The following is a 14,211-nucleotide window of genomic DNA, read 5'->3' as shown; positions in this document are numbered from 1 at the left end:
ATAGTTGTATGAATGAAGTTGCAGTAGCGGGTTCTACTTCTTAGGTTGTCAGTGAGCCCTCTCGCTGTCAGAGGAAAGGTCGAGGGTTGAGGTGCGTGGTCCTCCGAGCTCTAGTCGGTGTGCTGAGGAGAGACTGACCCAGGAGTAGGGCGTTCTGTGTGCAGGGGCCCGCACTCCACTTCCGGTGGTGCGCAGACACTCTAGAAACCCGCAGGGATGCCGGCACCTACGGTTGAGCCTTTTCTCTTCCCCCAGTAGCGGTGCTGAACGAAGTGGGTAAGTGTGGGGTAACGGCTTTTAGCCTTTTATTCGTACACTCAAACGCCTGCTGCGCCCCACGTTGGTGCAACTTTATTTCTTGGGATACTCCTGGTGAACTCTCTCAGACTGGAAATGGTGTTTCTGGGACTTCTAAATACGATTGTGAAGTTAGCAAAACTTGGCGTTTGGAAAAAAACAAAACAAAACAAAAACAAAAACCTGTGAACTATAGAAATGTATTATTTAGACTTCTTAAGTAAAGTAGGTGTTCCAGGTAAAGGGAGAGGGAGCTCCAGTGCCTATTTAGAGCACTAGACAAGGGGGGGAGGAATCTGCCTCCCCTGCAAAGGAAAAAAAAAAAAAAAAAAAAAAAAAAACGCCTTGAAGAAAATGTATAGCGCTGGGATGGCTTGTTGTGATGGGTAGCATCTCAATCGACACTTCTATAATCGGAATTTTATTTAGAGGATGCTATCCTAAGTTTTTTTATTGTAAATCTATCTTAAAGATGAACAAGTATGGTGGGAAAGATAGGGTAAAGTGAACTGATTCCTCTCTCTTTTAGGAGCTTTGAAAAATTAAATAATACTTCTTAGAACCATCAAGAAGGAGAATGGTGAGTATCGAGGAATTATTCTAAGTGGGTGGTTGGTTGCTTGTTTTGATCTCCTTTGGGTTCCCTGGAGCTGGAGACACAAGCAGGTGTGTGTGCCGGGAACTGAACAGGTCCTCCTGGAAAAGCAGCAAGTTCTGGTAACTGCCAAACCTTCTCAGCGGCCCATTACATGTTTTTTTAATTATGAATAATATTTGTAGGAAGTCAGACGGGATACTGAGTGTGTAGCTCAGTGGCAGAATACATTCCTGGGATCAGGGAGGGGAGGGGATGAGGAGAAGAAGAGACTGTGTACCATTATAGAGGGGACAAAGTAGAGAGAACAAGTGGACATGACCGTCCTGCTGGTGGCACAGGTTGATTGTCCTGGCGCTAAGGAGGCCAACCTGTTCCCAACCTGGTCTCTAGGGGCTCCCAGACCATCCATGTCGACGTAGATACTGCATCAAAAGCACAAAAAGAAATAAACAAGCAAATAACGTGCCCTTTCCCTGCAGGTGTGAGTAGCACAGGTAGAACCTGAGGTAGAGTAGCAAGGGGCCTCGCCTGTGTCTCCACTGAAGCACCTCCACCCACTTCCAGCCTGGCACACTCACTGCTGGACACTGTTTAAGAAGAGAGGCGCTGGGGCAGGTAGATTGCTGCCACTGTGAGGCCAACTCTGGCTTCATAGAAAGATTTGACTCAAAAAAAAAACGAAGCCTCCAGATAGTTTTCTTCATCTCTGAAATAAGATATGGCTAAAAAGTAAAGGTCCCAGGCTGGAGAGATGGCTCGGTGGTTAAGAGCACTTCCAGAGGTCCTGTGTTCAAATCCTAGCAACCACATGGTGGCTCACAACCATCTGTAATGGGATCTGATGCCCTCTTCTGGTGTCTCTGAATACAGCTACAGTGTACTTATATATAATAAATATTTAAAAAAAGAAAAAGTAGAGGTTACAAGTAATAGACACCACAAGAAAAGGAAGAGGCCACCGAGAAAACATTGTGGCCAGTAGGTCTCAGAAATGCCAACAGCTTTTGGTTTGTTGCCTTTAGTAAATGAAGTAATTGCTTTTTTTAAACCAGGTTTCTTAAAATCAAACTCTCCAAAGGAAATAGTGGAAACTGTTTTGAAAAAAAAAAATCAATTCATTAACATTTTTTTCAATTAAATATTAGGAATGTTGAGACATAAAAATTAGTAATAGACGTAACTTGTTTTTAATTCATGAAAATTCGAAGTAAAAATAATTATTTCTACTATAGTGCTTGCATCTGAAATTTAACAAAGATGTCACTTTTCATCTACATAAGTTTTCAAGAGATGTTTTTCCTGCTATTGAAATTAATTTGGAGAAATTAGTGTGACTTATTTATTGGAGCTGCTTTATGCAAACGAGTCATCCTTAATGTCTTTAATCAGATTGCCAAATTGAATATCCCAGTCAAAGAAACGGTACAGAGCCTATAGTTACTGGAAGAAATGTCACTTGTTTTCACGTTCCCCACCTTTTAGTCTGTGACACTGCATACAGATGTGGGCGACATCAAGATAGAAGTCTTCTGCGAGAGGACACCCAAAACATGTGAGGTGAGTGTCACTGCGAATCAAAGCTCATCACATGACGGGGAGCACACCTCTCACCCCAGTACTCAGGAAGCAGAGTTCAGTGGAACTCGGAGGTCCATATGGCATGTAATCCCAGTGCTGGCAGGTGGGCAAAGACAAGAGGACTCCTGGGGCTTCCTGGACAGTAACCAGCTCCAGGTTCAGTGAGAGGCCCTGTCTCAAAGGGGAAAGTCTGAGGGCAATAGCTTAGGACCCTCAACCTTCTCTTGTTTCTGCACAAAGGCTCATGTACCTGCATGCATGTATGCACATATAAATAGGTAGGTGCTCTTCCCAAAACCATTACGTATCCAGTATCTTTTTTCTTCTTTTGCCTCATTTGTTTTCAGGAAGTTAAGATATAAGAGAATTTATTCTGTGACTACTTAGTTTGTTGAAATGACATTGATAAAAAGAAGAAAAGTCAACTATTTTTTATTCATGCAATTACTTGTTAAAAGACTCTCCAGCAGAGGCTGGAGAGATGGCTCAGAGGTTAAGAGCACTGACTGCTCTTCCAGAGGTCCTGAGTTCAAATCCCAGCAACCACATGGTGGCTCACAGCCATCTGTAATGAGATCTGATGCCCTCTTCTGGTGTGTCTGAAGACAGCTACAGTGTACTCATATAAATAAATAAATAAATCTTTAAAAAAAAAAAAAGGACTCTCCAGCCGGGTGTAGGGAACAGTGATGAGCAAGGGACATTCACTGCCCTCCCTCCTTCACTCACGCTGGGAATGAAGACCAGCAGCAAGATAAGTGGCTGTCACAGAGCACAGTGCCTTAAGCTGCAGAGTGCAGGGCGGAGCATGCAGGGCTCCTGGGACCAGCTGAAGACTCAGTATTTTATTCCAAGAGCTGATGCCTAAAAGTCATAGTTAAATATGCTACAATAGCGTTTTCAGTGACCGTGACTGAATCTTTTATCTCAAGTATGTTTCTGCCCAAACGATTTCTCAGTCTCCAATTTTATTCTCTCCAGAATTTCTTGGCTCTTTGTGCCAGTAATTACTACAATGGCTGCGTGTTTCATAGAAATATCAAGGGCTTCATGGTTCAAACAGGAGATCCAACAGGTAAGTTTGTCCACTAACTGAAGTTAGGAAAATTGGATATATCATATGAAAAAGAGATGTGCAAAACAATTGAAAAATAACACACTTTATAACAGAGCTACATTGGCAATAGCAAACAAGTTTAGGGTTTTGTTTCTTTAAGGATATATTTACTGTTAAGTGTTTTACCTGCATGTATGCAAGGGCCCTGAATGCATACCTGGTGACTCCTGAGCCAACATTTGCATTTCAGGAACTGAACTGAACCCAAATCCCTTGTAAAGGCAAAGTATGCTTTTTTATTACAGCATTTCTTTCATCCCTCCAAACTTCCCATGTACCCACCCATCTTTGATTTCCTTCAAACTCATGGAGTCTTTTTCCATCGGTCGGATACATGTATCTGTACATATTGTCCATGTTTAGAGCAGTGGTTCTCAACCTGTGGATCGCACCCCTTTTCTGGTTGAATGAGATGTTCACAGGGATTGCTAAAGACCATTGGAAAACACAGATACCCACATTAAGATTTATAACAGAAGCAAAATTACAGTTATGAAGTAGCAACGAAAATAATTCTATGGTTGGGGGTCAGCACTACGTGAGGGACTGTATTGAAGGGTCCCAGCATTAGGAAGGTTGAGAATCACTGAGTTGAGTCATCAGAGAGAAGGAGCTGCACTTGGAAATGCCTGCATAAGATCAGGCTGTAGGCAAGACTTGTAGGGCTTTTCTTTCCTTTTCTTGTTTTAAGATTTATTAATTTATTTATTGTATGAGTACTGTAGCAGTCTTCAGACACACCAGATCCCATTATAGATGGTTGCGAGCCACCATGTGGTTGCTGGGAATTGAACTCAGAACAGTCAGTGCTCTTAACCGCTGAGCCATCTCTCCAGCCCCTTGGGCATTTTTTAATTAGTGATTGCTGTGGGAGGGCTAAGCCCATTGTGTCTGGGGTTCTATAGGGAAGCAGGCAGCACCCTTCATGGCACCTGCATCAGCTTTCTTGCTTTTTTTTTTCTTTTTTGTAACAAAAACAATCTCACTTTGATGACTGTTCCTCCTATTGCCTGTAGTCATGGCACTAGGATTTTAGGTCATCATAAATTAAAATTGATTTTTTTTCACTCAGAGAATATCAAGATATTGGGATTATCTATGTATTCTCTGAAATTTGCGGGGTCAAACAATTACAAAAAAAAAAATCTCACAACATTTATTGTCATCTAATGATAGTGTGCAAGTAAAATATGAGTAAATGTAGCTCCCAGCAGAAGACATCTTTAAAAACACCAGACAGCTTTCTCAGCTTCTCCATGTTTGGCCACTGTTAGCTGGAAACACTTGGGAGCAGTCATATTATCTCCTTTCAGCATGACCCGACCCAGTTGTCTTCTTGACTTTGTTTTAGAATGAATTTCTTCTGCATCATCTAATTCAGGTTCATGTACTCATCAAAGCCAATAACACAACCCTCTGTTCGTATATTCACTCGCTCATACAGCCACACCTGAATTCAAGACCTATTTTACAAGTATCTGAAGATGAGGTTGAGGTCCTGGCCGCTGTACGCCATGGTGGAAGTCACAGAGACCACACGAGTAGGAAAGCTTTCTTGAATTCTTACCACACTGCTTTTCCTTTTCTTTCTTTTTTCTTCCTTTTTGGTTTTTCAAGACAGGGCTTCTCTGTGTAGCCCTGGCTGTCATGGAACTCAATCTGTGCACCAGGCTGGCCTCAAACTCAGAGAGATCTGTCTGCCTCTGCTTCCTGAGTGTTGAGACTAAAGATATTTGCCACGGTTAGACTCGAAGTGAGTCTTAACTACCAGGAGACACCCCCACCCCACCTCACAGACTGATTCATGAGAACAGAGTTCGATGCAAATGCAAGAGGTTTATTTTCTGGCACATCAGGGTCGACCCTCAATCAGCCCCTCGTGGTGAGTGACTGGAAGGTGACCCTGAATGGCTATGACAAGCAGTTTTTATACTTTTTAGGGGTACAGGTTACATCAGCAAGGTTACAGTTTAAGCTTATTGACTAAGCGTATTGACCTTTGAATCTATTGGCTAGCAAGCATATGACACACATTTGAACTCTGTCTGGAACAGAGGGTCAGGTGACTATCAGTCAGTACATTCTGCAGTTTTTCAGGAATGTTCCTGCTCCTCCCAAGGACTGTGGGTGGAGAGTGGAACTTGGCCTAGCCCTGACCTGAGGTGGTAGGTGTGAGGCTGGTGAAGGCCCCTAGGGTTCTTCAGCACTGTCACCCTGCTACCCACAATGCTTTTGATGATGAACTGTTGTTCTGTGGAACTGTGAGTGAAATAAAGCATCTCCTCCTCCCCTAGTTGCTTTTTGGTCGTGGTGTTTCGTCACAGCAATAACCTGTTAAGACACATATATTCCCAGATATAACCTATGGAGTCTGAAAGGCATTACTTGTATGTATGTCTTCAGAGCTAAGCATTGGGCAGTGGATAGCCAATTGGTGTATTCTTCCCTGGAGAGACACCTCTCCTGGTCTTGGCATTACTCAGTTGCCTGTAGTTCTTTGTGTAGGGGTGAGTCCTCAAGGGTGTCTCCCCTTGCAGTTTGGCCTGGTGTCATCCTGTTCAGCTCATCAAGTGTTTGGTTTTTGGTTTGGGTTTTTTTTTTTTTTTTTTTTTTTTTTTTTTTTTTTTTTTTTTGAGACAGGGTTTATCTGTGTGTAATTTTCATTTGATTCTTTGTATGGTGTATTAGTCAGGGTTCTCTAGAGTCACAGAACTTATGATAGTCCTTATATAGTAAGGGAATTTTTTGATGACTTACAGTCTGTGGTCCAACTCCCCAACCATGGTCAGCAGCAGCTGTGAGTGAAAGCCCAAAGATCTAGCAGATGCCAAGTCCCACAAGGCAGGCAGACGAAGAAGGGAGCCTTCCTTCTTCCAATATAGGTCTCCAGCAGGTGTGGCTCAAATTAAAACCACCACACCTGGATCTGGGACTCTATTTGTCCCAGATGACCTTGAACTCAGAGATCTCCTTGCCTTAGTTTCCTGGGATTCATAGCCTCTATGCCTCAAGATCTCCATGCCAAGATCCAGGTCAGAAACTTGTATTTCCCAGCCTCAAGATCAGGATTAAAGATGAGCCTCCCAGTTTTAGATTGTAGTTAATTCCAGATACAGTCAAGTTGACAACCAGGAGTAGTCACTACACCTGGCTGTCCTGGAACTTGCTCTGTAGACCATGCTAGCCTCAAACTCACAGAGAGCTGCCTGTTCCTGTGTTCTGGGAGTATTCATAACAGCTGAGCCATGAAACAAAGCTTCATCACATAGCCCACCCAAATTTGCCTCACACTCAACAATCCTGCCTCTCTCTACCTTATGGATTCTGAAAATACAGTCATGTATCATAATACATTAATTAAGAAATTGGTGTACTTGCTTTTGGTCCAGCCAGCAGCAAGATTTTATTTTATTTTATTTTTTTTAGGAGGAGGAGGTATTAGCCCTTGGCTATAAATATGGGCAGTATTAATAAGGAAGGTTCTCTCCTTGTGAGGATGCTAGAATTCAGCTGGTGTACAGACTGTTTTCTTAGGCACTTGGAAGGCTGAGACATAATTTACTGGTAGACACTTGAATAATACATCAAGTCCTGTGTTCAAACTTCTAAATGATTTCTCTTTCTCCTAGACACACAGACACACACACACACTTATATTGAAAGAGTTCTGCTAGGTCTAGAGATTAACTCTGTGGTAGTGCATCTGCCTAGCATGTGTACTGCCCTAGGCTGGATTCCCCACCACCATATAAATAAATATATACTATGGTATAAAGCACTCCTCCTGTTTTAGATATGGAGTCCCTGTTGAAATGTAATTAGATGCCTCTTAGTTTGTTTGTCTTGTTACACAGGTACTGGAAGAGGAGGTAGCAGTATCTGGGGCAAGAAATTTGAGGATGAATACAGTGAATATCTGAAGGTATATATATCCCTGTGGTTCCAGTTCCAGTTGGAAACTTTCTATATGATGTAGCACATTACATGCCTTTGATTTCAACATGGGAGACAACGGCAGATGGATGAGTTCAAGGCCAGTTTGGTCTACACAGTGAGTTCCGGGTCAGCCAAGCCCGTCTCAACAACTAGTCATTATGAAGTTAATGCACATTTTGTAGTGTTTGCACACTCGGTGAGCGACTCCAGAGTGGAAATACTTGGCAGTTCTGCCTGGCATAGGCTCTGGAGTCGAGCATCTCTGCACTGGGATGAAAGAGCTTGTCCTTGGGTCCAACCTGAAGTATTCAGCGACACATGTAGGAAAGGACTTACCATCTCACCACGACGAAGTCTGAGTTCACTGACATGAGTTGCTGGCCTTTTGAAGATCTGTGTAGCCTGCGCTGGCATTAAAGGGGTCCACCACCACGCCTGGGCTCTCGCTGGCCTTTCTTGATGAGGGAAGGAGAGACTTCTTGGCGGCAGTATTAGCCATCATCACTGTTTTTATGTTTTGAAGACTTGTTTTTACAATTTGTAATTATCTGTAGGTGTGCATTTCAGAATGTGAGCATGTGCCCATGTGTGCAGATGCCTCAGAGCTGCAGCTGGTTGTGAGCCATATTCCAGCTGGGCACCTAGCGTGGGTCCTGGGAGAACACTACTGATCATGAGCCATATCCCCAGCTCATGTCTCCAACTTTTCTGTTTCTCTGTTAGACATTTGGATATCCTGAATTTCCTTTACTTAATATTTTGTGTTAGTTTCCACTGAGAAGTGCATATAAAGAATCAGTTACTAGGGGGCTGGAGAGATGGCTCAGTGATTAGAGCACTGACTGCTCTTCCAGAGCTCCTGAGTTCAATTCCCAGCAACCACATGGTGGCTCACAACCATCTGTAATGGGATCTGATGCCCCCTTCTGGTGTGTCTGAAGACAGCTACAGTGTACACAAATTTAAAAAAATTTTTTAATAAAAATATATACTTATTTAATGTATGTGAGTACACTGTAGCTGTCTTCAGACACACCAGAAGGGGGCATCAGCACTCACTACAGATAGTTGTGAGCCACCATGTGGGTGCTGGGATTTGAACTCAGAGGTGCATGCCACTATACCCAGCTAAGTAAATACTTTGTGTGTGTGTGTGTGTATTAGCACACTAATTTGAGACAGTCTAAGCTATATTTTTTCCTTGACCTGGGGACGTAGCTAAGTGGATAGAATACTTGACTGGCAGGTAGAAAGCCTTGGGCTCAGTTCCCAGAGATACAGAATAAGGCAATGGTGATGACACCTGTAATCTGGCATCTCAGATGTAGAGAGAGACAGGAAGGTCAGAATTCTAAGGTCAGTCTTCAGCAACATAATGAATTTGAGACTTAGCCTGGGCTACATGAGATCCGGTCAGAAAACAAAAACCATTGTTCTACACAGCAGAGTTGATTGGTTTCAAGTTTCCCAATCTATATGCCAGAAAAGCTCTTGTACATATACTCCAAGAGACACATGCCCATTAATGATCAAATGAAAACATTATATCAGTAGTGAAAAAGCATACTGCAGTCTTTGTACATGTGGCTCATGTGATCTTGAACAACTCCTACCTCAGCTCACCAGATGCTAAGATTCTAGGCATGTGCCACCACACCTGAACAGGCGTCCTCTGTCACCGAGGTAATGATGTATCATTTAGATGTAGCTGCACCTCCCTAGCTTTTCTAGTTGATGTCACTTTACCAACAGGCAATGCCAGATTGATTGGTGGTTAGTTATGTTTTGCTCTTGTAGACTGGCTACCACTCTGGCATATCTTTGTTTATTTCAATGAGATACTGTCAATTCTTTTATACTATGCCTTGTAAAGTAGTGGTATTGATAATGTTAGAACTATGTGAGACCTCAGGTCAATCAGTCCTGGGCTAATAAGTGGACTGGCTGGCCATGGTGGAAGATTCAAGGATTAGTTCTTCATGAGCATTAAGAGAAGAAATCTGGGGGCTGGATTGATGGCTAAGCGCTGACTGCTCTTCCAGAGATCCCCGAGTTCAATTCCCAGCAACCACGTGGTGGCTCACAACCATCTGTAAAGGGATCAGACACCCTCTTCTGGTGTGTCTGGAGACAGCTACCGTGTAGTTACTTATATGCATAAAATAAATATTTAAAAAGAAAGGAAATCCTTGGGCAGGAGAGACACTGCTGAGCTTGCCAGACAGCATCACTGCCCAGTTGTTAGTCTACCATCTGCTCAACTCTTGTGAGCCTCTGCGTCTTAAACAGACCCCTGAAGTAGTCCAACATCCCTTGTTACAGATCAAGAAGCTAGCCTAGTGTCCAGTATTTGAGAGGAGATTTGGAGGATTTCAGTTTTGTTGCCTGATTGTGTTTTCATTGTAGTGTACTATTCTTTAATATAAATGTAAGGAATGTTTCTGTTATACACAGATAGAAATAAAAATGTTTGTGAATGCTTCTCCCAAGTGAAAATGATAAAGACTGGCGGATATGGTAATTATATAAGCAAATCACACGCCGGGTTTTAGTGATACAGTCAATACACAGCCTGCACATTTTGGGTTAACACCAATAGAAGAGCTAGCTAAACTCTTAGTCCCCTGAGAGCGTTTCAGTTTGCCTTTGGAATTTGCAGTTGACTTAACGAATGCCCTGGTTTCTCTCTCAGCACAGTGTCCGAGGCGTTGTGTCTATGGCTAATAACGGCCCCAATGCCAACGGGTCTCAGTTCTTCATCACCTACGGCAAGCAGCCGCACTTGGACATGAAATACACGGTGTTTGGAAGGTGAGTGCTGTCGTCATCTCTCTGTGGCGCATCACTTACGTGGTGTGACCTCAGCATTGCTAATCCTGGAAAGACCAGTTCTGCAACTACAGGTACCTGGACTTTAGGCCCCAGTCATCAGCTATCAGCTCTGACCCTGAGGAAGTTATATACTACCTAAGCCTCCTTCCTTCCTTCTTTCCTCCTTCCTTTCTGTTTTTTTTAAAGAGTTAAAAAAGAAAGAAGAAAGAATTTTTCCAATAGATCTAGAACTTGACTGTGTGGCCACACCTTGCCTGGAGGCAAAGTAGGTGATGATTTTTTTTTTCTAGCTGTGTGGGTTGTGCCTTCAGGAAAGTGTGCTTGATCTGATACTAGGGAGCTGTTTGGCCGTTCTTGCTGAATTATGTATTATAAACACTCAATCTTAAAGCTGCTTTTATAATTCATTAGGGCCTGGAGAGATGGCTCAACGGTTAAGAGCACTGACTGCTCTTCCAGAGGTCCTGAGTTCACATGGTGGCTCACAACCATCTGTAATGGGATCTGATGCTCTTTTCTGATATGTCAGAAGCCAGCTACAGCATACTCATATACATAAAATACATCTTTTTTAAAAAAATTCATTAGGAGGTAAAATATATTTGTGCAACGTGTGTCTGTCACACTCAGTGATAAAAACACATGGCCCTAGAGTACCAGAATAAATTTGGTTTTAACAAGATGTTTTTAAAACAGTGTAGCCTAGACTTTGCTCCTCACTCATGGTCCTTCTGTCTCAGCGTTCCCTGTTCTGAGATGAACAGGCAGGAGTCACTTTGCTTGGCTAGAATTTTATTGAGTAGTTTGGATGTTAAGTTAGGTTAAAAATGTAAAGGCTCCCCTGTTTACTTGTGTTTCAAATACCTGTGTCTAGCTTAGCATATATTTATGCAGCAACTGGTACCCTAGACTGAAGGCATGCCAACAACCTAAAACCAAAGGTTAACCTTAGGTCCGTGGATTACTTGCTTCTTAGATTTGTTTCCTCTCAATTTTATTTGTATGATGTTTTAATTTATGCTCACCATGTGCGTGCCTGGTACCTGCAAAGGTCAGAAGAGGGTTTTGGGTCCCTTAGAACTGAACCTGTGAGGTGCCATGTGGGTGCTGGGAACCAAGCCCAGGTCCTCTGGAAAAGCAGCCAGTGCCCTTAACCACTGAGCCATCTCTAAACTACTTGAAGGTTTTATGGGAGGAAGACATGTAAGTGTTCTGTTGGTTTCCTGACCCTACAAGTCTTTTTTCCTAGTTCTCTGGTTTCCATGTGGACTAGAAGATAATCACAGAACTTAATGGCCTTGACACAGAAGTAAATGAAAGGTGTAGTCGTGGCCATCTCTTTGGGCTTTCTTCCTTACTGCTTCTCTTGTGCTTTGTGTGTATGTGTTTGCTTAAGACGGGGGAGGGGGGGGTCTCACTGTGGAGTCCCTGCTGACCTGGAGCCCCCTATGTAGATTATGCCTGCCTTTCCCTCCCCAGTGTTCGGATTAAAGCCTGTGTCTCTAAGCCTGGCTATTCATTCTTAGGTTCCTTTTTATCTTAGTGGAAATGCAAAATAAATGTAAATCTGTTTTTCCTTTCTTTATTTTGTTTTGTTTTTTTGCTTTTAAAGTGCATGATTCTAGGAACTGGGGAGACTGCCCATAAGTTAAGAGCAGTGGCTGTTCTTCCACGAGACCAGGGTTCAATTCCCAGAACCTACATGGTGGCTTCCAACCTCTGTAACTCCAGTTCCTGGGGACTAACACCCTCTCTGGCTTCTTGGGACACAGCATGCATGTGGTTTACAGGCATATGTGCTAGCAAAACATGCATACACATAAGATAAAATGTAAGTTCATATATAAAACCTATGCAATTAAAAAAATTTCCCTCAGTAACTGTACCAGTGCTGATTCCAGCCAAGGTTTGTTTTTTTTTTTTTTTTTTTTTTTCTTTTTTCTTTTTTTTAAGACAAGGCTTCTTTTGACCCACAGTTTTTCTAGTTTCAGTCCATGATCATTTGTTCCAGTGATTTTCCTGCTTAGCATCTCATGGAAACATGTGGTGTACTAAAACTGTTCACTTCATGGCCAAGAAGCAAAAGAAAGAGGAAGACATCCCACAATCCCCCTTAAGAGCTTAACCCCATAACCCAAACAAAGGCCTCCCTCCATGCCCACCTTTCCTCCCCCTCTGTGTGTGTGTGCCAGATGAGAATGTTCATGGGTGTGAAAGACAGGTTGAGACTGGATGGCTTCCTTAATCTCTAACTGATCTGGAGCTGATTCAGCTAGCCAGCAAACCCCAGGGATCCTCCTCTCTCCCTCCACTCACCAACTCAGGGATTATAGATGTGCTGTGGAGTTGACTCATATCCTCACACGGATGGCAGCCATCTTCCCACACCCTGGGCCCTATCTCTTAAAGGCTTTTGTACCTCCCAGCAGTCCCAAACTGGGGACTGAACCTCTGAGAGACAGTCAATTTCCAAAGCAGCAGGTATACATGTTCTTGAGGACACCCAGTTGTCATGACAAAGACCTGGGGACGTGTGAGTCCTGAGCCTTCTAAATTCAGGACCACATCACTCTCCTTGGTGGCTTTTGTGCATGGGACCAACCTTTATGCTCCACTTTGCCACTTGTGACCAGAACACACAGTCCAACCAGGCCACATGATTGTAAAAGAAGACAGAGGAGAGCACTCTCCTCTGAAGACTGTAATTGCTGTGGGTGCTTTATATTCCAAGTGAGAAGTTTTTTACAGGCTGTGTTGTTTCTCTTTCAGGGTAATAGATGGTCTGGAGACCTTGGATGAATTGGAGAAGTTACCAGTGAATGAGAAGACATACAGACCCCTTAATGATGTGCACATTAAGGACATAACTATCCATGCCAACCCATTTGCTCAGTAGCTGTAACAGACCTGGACACACACTTGGCAAACACTTAACTGGAACACGCCCATTGTGGTTTATCCAGTTCTGCTTCTGTCAGAGACTGATCCTTCTTCTGGCATTTATGGTAATGGCTCCATGCGGAGCCCTGCAGCTTCACCCATCCCCCCATCTTGAGCATATTCTGTGTCACTGTTGTTGTTCAATGTTTACTTTAAATAAAAAGCAATGCTTTTTTTAATCACATGAGTGTCCATATTTTTTTAAGATTTTTTAATATATATATGAGCACACTGCAGCTGTCTTCAGACACAGCAGAAGAGGGCATCGGATCCCATTAAAGATGGTTGTGAGCCACCATGTGGTTGCTGGGATTTGAACTCAGGACCTCTGGAAGAGCAGTCAGTGCCACTGAGCTGTCTCTCCAGCCGTGTCCATTTTTAAATGCTGATCCTCGTGCGCAGGCGTTTTTGGAGCCCCAGATTACCATGCTAGTTTCTGTGCTGGAAATATCATTTTCCCTTCCCTGTTCATGTTCTGCAGGTAGTAGGAAGAATGCTTGGCTGAGTGTGGTGATGCTCGCCTTTCTCAGCACTTCAGAGGCAGAGGCAAGGGCAGCTCTGTGAGTTCGAAGTCAGCCTGGTCTACAGAGTGAGTTCCAGGACAGCCAGGACACAGAGTAACATTATAACAAATAAACAACAACAAAACGAAATGAAAAAAAAAAAGGAAGGGAGGCTGGCCTGTTACAGTAGCACTTGTGAAGTGGAGACGGGATCATAGGATGTGCTTCAAAGCAGATCCTGACTCAAGAAAACAAGAAGACCATGATATGGTCCATTTTCTCTCTGAGGGAAGTTGGGTGTTGTCTTTTATTTTGTTTGGGGTAGTGGGTGGCTCTGAAACTTGGTAGGTTCCCCAGGCTGATTTCCTCCTCTTGGTCCTTTCTGTTTCTAGTGCTATGATTGCAGATGT

General features: G+C 43.2%; 1 protein-coding gene across 3 annotated transcripts; it reads left to right on the top strand.

The window, feature by feature from the left end:
• The first annotated feature begins 3 nt into the window (after positions 1 to 3).
• On the top strand, positions 4 to 13,479 carry PPIL3 (peptidylprolyl isomerase like 3). 3 transcript variants are annotated; one of them, XM_080932711.1, is made up of 8 exons: positions 4 to 276; positions 827 to 877; positions 2,378 to 2,452; positions 3,455 to 3,548; positions 7,445 to 7,512; positions 10,219 to 10,337; positions 10,545 to 10,623; positions 13,128 to 13,479. In XM_080932711.1, the coding sequence occupies exons 2-7, from the start codon at positions 875 to 877 to the stop codon at positions 10,591 to 10,593; spliced, it is 408 nt and encodes a 135-aa protein (XP_080788837.1). In that variant the 5' UTR covers positions 4 to 276; positions 827 to 874; the 3' UTR covers positions 10,594 to 10,623; positions 13,128 to 13,479. The 3 variants fall into 3 exon arrangements, with proteins under 3 accessions (XP_080788837.1, XP_080788838.1, XP_080788836.1); XM_080932712.1 differs by lacking the exon at positions 13,128 to 13,479 and adding an exon at positions 11,608 to 12,169; XM_080932710.1 differs by lacking the exon at positions 10,545 to 10,623.
• The last annotated feature ends 732 nt before the right edge of the window (positions 13,480 to 14,211 follow it).

The sequence above is a fragment of the Micromys minutus genome (genome assembly GCF_963924665.1).
Source record: "Micromys minutus genome assembly, chromosome: 19".
Lineage (NCBI taxonomy): Eukaryota > Metazoa > Chordata > Mammalia > Rodentia > Muridae > Micromys > Micromys minutus.
Note: the sequence above shows the minus strand (reverse complement) of the source record. Positions and strands in the feature narration are given on the sequence as shown.

What these genes read in the sequence shown, in the direction of transcription:
- PPIL3 (XM_080932710.1), top strand. An exon ending in GGACACCCAAAACATGTGAG is followed by an intron (nt 2,453 to 3,454) that starts GTGAGTGTCACT and finishes TATTCTCTCCAG; the next exon opens with AATTTCTTGGCTCTTTGTGC. An exon ending in AATACAGTGAATATCTGAAG is followed by an intron (nt 7,513 to 10,218) that starts GTATATATATCC and finishes TTTCTCTCTCAG; the next exon opens with CACAGTGTCCGAGGCGTTGT.